This window comes from Myiozetetes cayanensis, unplaced genomic scaffold (assembly GCF_022539395.1).
Source record: "Myiozetetes cayanensis isolate MyiCay16 unplaced genomic scaffold, myiCay2020 scf900, whole genome shotgun sequence".
NCBI classification, from domain to species: domain Eukaryota; kingdom Metazoa; phylum Chordata; class Aves; order Passeriformes; family Tyrannidae; genus Myiozetetes; species Myiozetetes cayanensis.
Window position 1 is genome coordinate 11,819 of NW_026088187.1, and position 5,820 is coordinate 17,638.

The window sequence follows — 5,820 nt, forward strand, 5'->3', positions numbered from 1 at the left end:
TGAGCACAGACTGATGGGCAGAGCAGCTCTTCTGTCTGCACTGAGGGACCATCCCTGTGCCCTCAGAACCCAGAAGAGGTGACCTGCAGTGTAATGGAAATGTCAGGGATTTCCCAAATCCACAACCACTCCTAACTGTTGCAGGTGCAAGTGGGGGAAAAAACACAAAGAATTTCCTCAGCTCAGTTCTTCATTTGGGCTTCCAGTGGTCCTGTCAGGCAACAACAGTCAGAGCTCAGGGGAGGGAGCTGCAGGGAGGTCTGACTGAGCAGAGAGAACCTGAGAGTGGGGTGGCTGTGAGACGTGTCCTGTTTGGCTGCAGCAGCCTGGTCTAACTCAGCATTGACTGTTCCTCCTCAACAGATCCAAACACTCTGGGGAAGCAGCAAATGCCCAACAGCAGCTCCATGGCCCAGTTCCTGCTCCTGGCATTCTCAGACAGGCGGGAGCTGCAGCTGCTGCACTTCTGGCTCTTCCTGGGCATCTCCCTGGCTGCCCTCCTGGGCAACGGCCTCATCCTCAGCGCCGTAGCCTGCGACCAGCACCTGCACACCCCCAGGGACTTCTTCCTGCTGCACCTCTCCCTCACAGACCTGGGCTGCATCTGCACCACTGTGCCCAAAGCCATGCACAACTCCCTCTGTCACACCACAACCATCTCCTACACAGGATGTGCTGCACAGGCCTTTTTCTTTCTCTTCTTCATGTCAGCAGAGTATTTCCTCCTCACCATCATGTGCTACGACCGCTACGTTGCCATCTGCAAACCCCTGCACTACGGGACCCTCCTGGGCAGCAGAGCTTGTGCCCACATGGCAGCAGCTGCCTGGGCCTCTGGGTTTCTCAGTGCTCTGTTGCACACAGCCAATACATTTTCCCTGCCCCTGTGCCAGGGCAATGCCCTGGGCCAGTTCTTCTGTGAAATCCCTCAGATCCTCAAGCTCTCCTGCTCACACTCAGGCTACCTCAGGGAAATTGGGCTCATTGGTGTTAGTGGCTGTTTAGTGTTTGGTTGTTTCATTTTCATTGTTTTCTCCTATGTGCAGATCTTCAGGGCTGTGCTGAGGATCCCCTCTCAGCAAGGACGGCACAAAGCCTTTTCCACGTGCCTCCCTCACCTGGCCGTGGTCTCCCTCTTTGTCAGCACGATGATTTTTGCCTACCTGAAGCCCCCCTCCATCTCCTCCCAATCCCTGGATCTGGCCTTGTTAGTTCTCTACTCGGTGGCATCTCCAGCACTGAATCCCCTCATCTACAGCCTGAGGAACCAGGAGCTCAAGGATGCCATAAGGAAAATGATGACTGGATGCTTTTCAGAAACAATAACCTGGTTCTTTTCTTCTGCAGAACACTCACTGTGTTACCCTTCACTGGCCCAGCCTGCCTTCTAAAGCTTTTGAGTGTGTGTGTGGGGGATTTTTTCTATATTTTTTTCTCTTTTTCTGTTGTTAACATAGAACTTTATTCTTCATCCCATATCTAATTCATTCTATACATTTTGTTTTGACCCAAAATTGTGTAAATGAGGAAACATTCGCTGTGTGTGTATTTAAACAAAAAAAATGTTACTGCAGCAACTTGTTTGTCAAACATCCATCCTTTGTTATTGTGTACATTAGGAATCACAATCTCTAATAAAGGACTTGAGTACTTTTGTCCAGATTCTTGCTCCAAGAACTTCCTTGCAGCTGGAGGGCAGTGCCTGTGTGCAGAGGAGAAGGGGTAAAGAGTCTTGGGACAGGAGCACTGCCAGGGAGCAGCAGCTCTTGGGCTTTTCGGAGATACTCTTTGTCCACTGCCTCCCTCTCCTTTCTGCTCCTTGCCCAAGGCCTGAGTGCTCTGGCAGCTCAGTCACTGCTGTGGGTCAGTGCTGGGACCATGGGCAGGGACAGGCCCTGGCAGTGCTGGCACAGAGCTGGGCTCCTTAACATCCTTTCCATCAGGAAAGGGGATCCCCCTGGGCAGGTCCTGAAGCCTCTGGTTCTTTTTAAAAGGTTGGTGTAAAGAACAAGGCAAGGAATAGACTCTCCAAAGTCTCCTGGTTTGGTTGTTTCCCCATTCAGGCCGTGAAGGGAGAGAAGGACTCACTGTGGTATTTCAGGGCCTGGGGGCTGGGTCAGATGTCGTGTGCTGGTGGCCAGTGGCAAATGATCTCCAGGTCACCTGCCTGGGGCTCTGCAGCTTGTGCTGGCTCTGATGGCAGGGGAGGATTTGTCTGTGGGAAATGAGGAAGTGCAGGAGAGCACAGAGGATCTGCAGGGACAGCCCATCCAATACAGCCAGCAGTGACTGGAGCCCTGGAGCAGAATCCTGCCCAGGGTGGAGTCACCCACAGCTAAAGTACTAAATGTCCCTGGGAACTGGTAAAGGAGAGCTCTACAACACCAGAAGACACAGCAGGAACAGAGAAAAGACTCTGGGCAGTGACTCCTCTTGCCCTCAGTGAACTCCCACTGTGCCTGCCCAGCTCAGGGAGGGCTGTACCAGAGCCAGGGCTGGGCTTTCCAGGAGGGTGTCCTGAAGAACTCTGCAGCCCACAGGTTGGATGGAGTGGAGCCCTGCCCCGCCCTCTGTGCCATTGCAAACAGCCCATGGTCCTGCCCAGCTTGTTCTTGGCTACTGAGCCTTCCAGGATGATGGAAGAGGGTGGAGAGGAGTGATCCCCATCCTGCTGGCTCTGCTTCCCAGCCTGACCAGCATGGCAAAAGTAGGGCAGGATTATGGGGTGTCTCAAATAGCACAAAGGAATCAAGGGGTCGCTGGGACACTGTATAATGAAAAAGGGAATGCAATACAAAGGGGGATAATGTCATGGTTTCAGGAGGGTTTTTTCAGGGTAGAAAAGTAAACCTGGGACACTGCAGAACCTTATGGAATCAAGGCTCCATTGGGACACTGGGAATATCATTGAACTGGGGAACTCCGTGACACTCCAGGGCCTCATGGAGCCAAAGGAACCCAGGGACACTGTGGAATCTCATGGAATCAAAGGGGCTATTATGACATGTGGGGCTCATGGAACCAAAGGGACCCTGTAACAGTGACAGGGGTGACATCAGACTGTGACCTGTCACTGCTGGGGTTTCACAGGGCTCCATCTTGGGCCCTGTGCTCTCCAACATCTCCATCAATGACTTGGACACAGCACAGAAAGGGACACTGAGCAAGTTTGCAGGTGACCCAAAACTGGGAGGAGCTGCTGAGCCCCCGCAAGGCAGGAAGGCCCTGCTGAGAGACCTGGAGAGATCCCAGGGCTGGGAATCACCAACCATGGGAAGTTCAAAAGGGGGAAGGGCTGGATCCTGCCCTGGGATGGGGCAACCCCGGCTGGACGGACACCCTGGGAATGAGAGGCTGGGAAGCAGTGCCAGGAAAGGGCCCTGGGGGTGCTGGTGGGTGCCAGTTGTCCCTGAGTCAGCAGTGCCCTGGCAGCCAGGAGGGCCAAGCCTGTGCTGGGGGCATCAGGGAGGGGATTGTCCTGCTCTGCTCTGCCCTGGGGTGACCTCACCTGCAAGATTGGGGCAGTTTGGGGGGACACAATGGAAGGGAGGAATTGAGCCATTGGAGAATATCCAAAGGAGGCCACGAGGATGAGGAAGGGCCTGGATTTGAAGGGGTGTGAGGACACTGAGGGCACTTGGGGTGTTCAGCAGGAGAAGAGGAGACTGAGGGGAGACCTCACTGCAGTCACAACATCCTGGGCAGGGGCAGAGGAGGGGCAGGCCCTGAGCTCTGCTCTGGGGGGACCAGGGACAGCACTGAGGGAATGGCCTGGAGTTGTGTCAGGGCAGGGTTAGGCTGGATCTTGGAAAAGGTTCTTCCCCCAGAGGGTGGTTGGGCACTGAACAGGCTCCCCAGGGCAGTGGGCACAGCACCAAGGCTGACAGAGCTCAAGGAGTGTTTGGATGATCCTCTCAGGCTCATGGTGTGAGCCTTTGGATGGTCCTGTGAAGGGCTAAGGGTTGGACTGGATGATTCTTGCGCATCTCTTCCAACTCAGCACATTCTGTGACTCTGGGATTATCAACCCTGTATTCAGCACAAATCCAAAACACAGCCCTGCACTGGCCATGGGGAAGAAATTTAACTGGACTGCCCCTGAAAGCACCACACCCGTTATGGGCTCTCACACAAACATCCCACAGTCCATTTGCCACCTGGAACCAGTGGCTCTGAGTTCCTGCTTCCCCAGCCCCAGGGATGGTGTCCTTGTCTGCTCATTCCTCCACACTCTCTTCTCAGTGATGGCATCTTAACCAGACAAGCCCCTGGGAATAATTTCCTTCCAAGTCTTCAATTCTTTTGTGGTTAATTAGACAGATCTCCAAAGTGTATTCAAAGTGAATATATTGTATTAATAAAACCACAAATAAAGATGTCTTTTTTGTGTCATGCTCACTTTTTTCCTGTTTTTACATTGATATCAGCAATCCCCAGTCCATGTTGACCCCAAGCACCTCGTAATTCAGTCTGAATATATAACAAAATGAAGACCCTTTGTGTCTGACAATCCATCAGACTTTATCCCTATCCCCACCCCACCATTCCCTCATCCAAGCCCTGGGACTCAAAGCAGCCTTGGGCAAATCTGAGCTTCCTCCACTAAAGGCTGGACCTGCAGGTTTCAGCTCCTTGGCACCAACTCCCACCTGCTTGGTTTGGAGAAAGGGCTGCACAAGACAGGGGGTTTCTGTGGCTGGGTTTTGGGTGCGGGGGGGTTACAGCTGTGGCTTCTTTTAAAATCTGCCAGAAGCTTCCCCTGTGCCATGGAGCCAAAGCCAGCTGCTCCAGGATGGAGTTCCTGCCACTGGCCAAGGCTGAGCCACTTAGGACTAACAGTAACACCTGTGGGATAACATATTTCAGAAGAGAGGAGAGTTGCACAGAAAAATTTCCAACCTGGGAAGAGCAGAGTGAGAACATTGGATAACAACACAGACACCAAGGGCAGTGCAGAAGGAGGGGCAGAAACAGGGAAGGACTCAGGCCCCTGCAGCCCCTGAGGGAACATCGGGGTGTAGAGACCCCCCTGCAGCCCCTGGAGGGGCCCACGGTGGAGCAGGGGGATGCAGGAAGGAGGCTGTGACCCTGTGACAGGCCCAGGATGGAGCAGGTCCTGGCAGGGACCTGCATCCCGTGCAGAGGGAAGCCCAGGCTGGAGCAGGTTTATCCTTGGCAGGACTCGTGGCCCCTGTGGGGGACCCACGCCGGGTCAGCTCCTCCCTGAAGGACTGACCCCATGGAAGAGGGACCCACAGGACAGCAGGGTGAGAAGAGCTGCTGCCCGAGGGATGGATTCACGCTGGGAGGTCCATCCAGGACTGTCTCCCATGGGAGGGAACCAAGGGAGCAGGGAAAGGTCCAACTCCTCTTCCTGAGCAGTGACAGAAACAACAACTGACTGTAACCCCCATTGCCGCCCCCCTGCACCACTGAGGGGAGGAGGGAGGAGGGTGGGAGGAAGGTGTTTTTCACACAGTTTTATTTCTCACTCTTAGCTTTTATCCTGTCAGTAATAAATTTAAGTGCTATCCCTATTTCGAGTTTGTTTTGCCCATTAAGAAGCGATTTTCTCCCCACCCTTATCTCTACTCAGGAATCCTCAGATGTTTTTTTTCTCTCCTCTGTGGAGTTGCAGAGGGAGGGGGAGGTAACAGCTTTTAGTGGGGCTTTGAAATCCTGTCAGGGTCAACCCACTAAACCAACCCATGTGCCTGAGGCCCCTTTGTGATGTCACAGCCCACCCTCTCCATTCCGGAATAGCCCTTGGCAACCCCACAAGGTCAGAATGTAGCCCCACCCATGTGCCCCTTTATGATG

The 5,820-nt window shown here is 53.7% G+C and overlaps 1 protein-coding gene across 1 annotated transcript; it reads left to right on the top strand.

The window, feature by feature from the left end:
• Positions 1-389: 389 nt before the first annotated feature.
• Positions 390-1,307, top strand: LOC126653133 (olfactory receptor 14J1-like; the record flags this gene model as incomplete). Its single annotated transcript, XM_050340657.1, has 1 exon — positions 390-1,307. A coding segment is annotated over exon 1 (918 nt), but the record flags the coding sequence as incomplete, so codon positions are not given.
• Between the last annotated feature and the right edge of the window lie 4,513 nt (positions 1,308-5,820).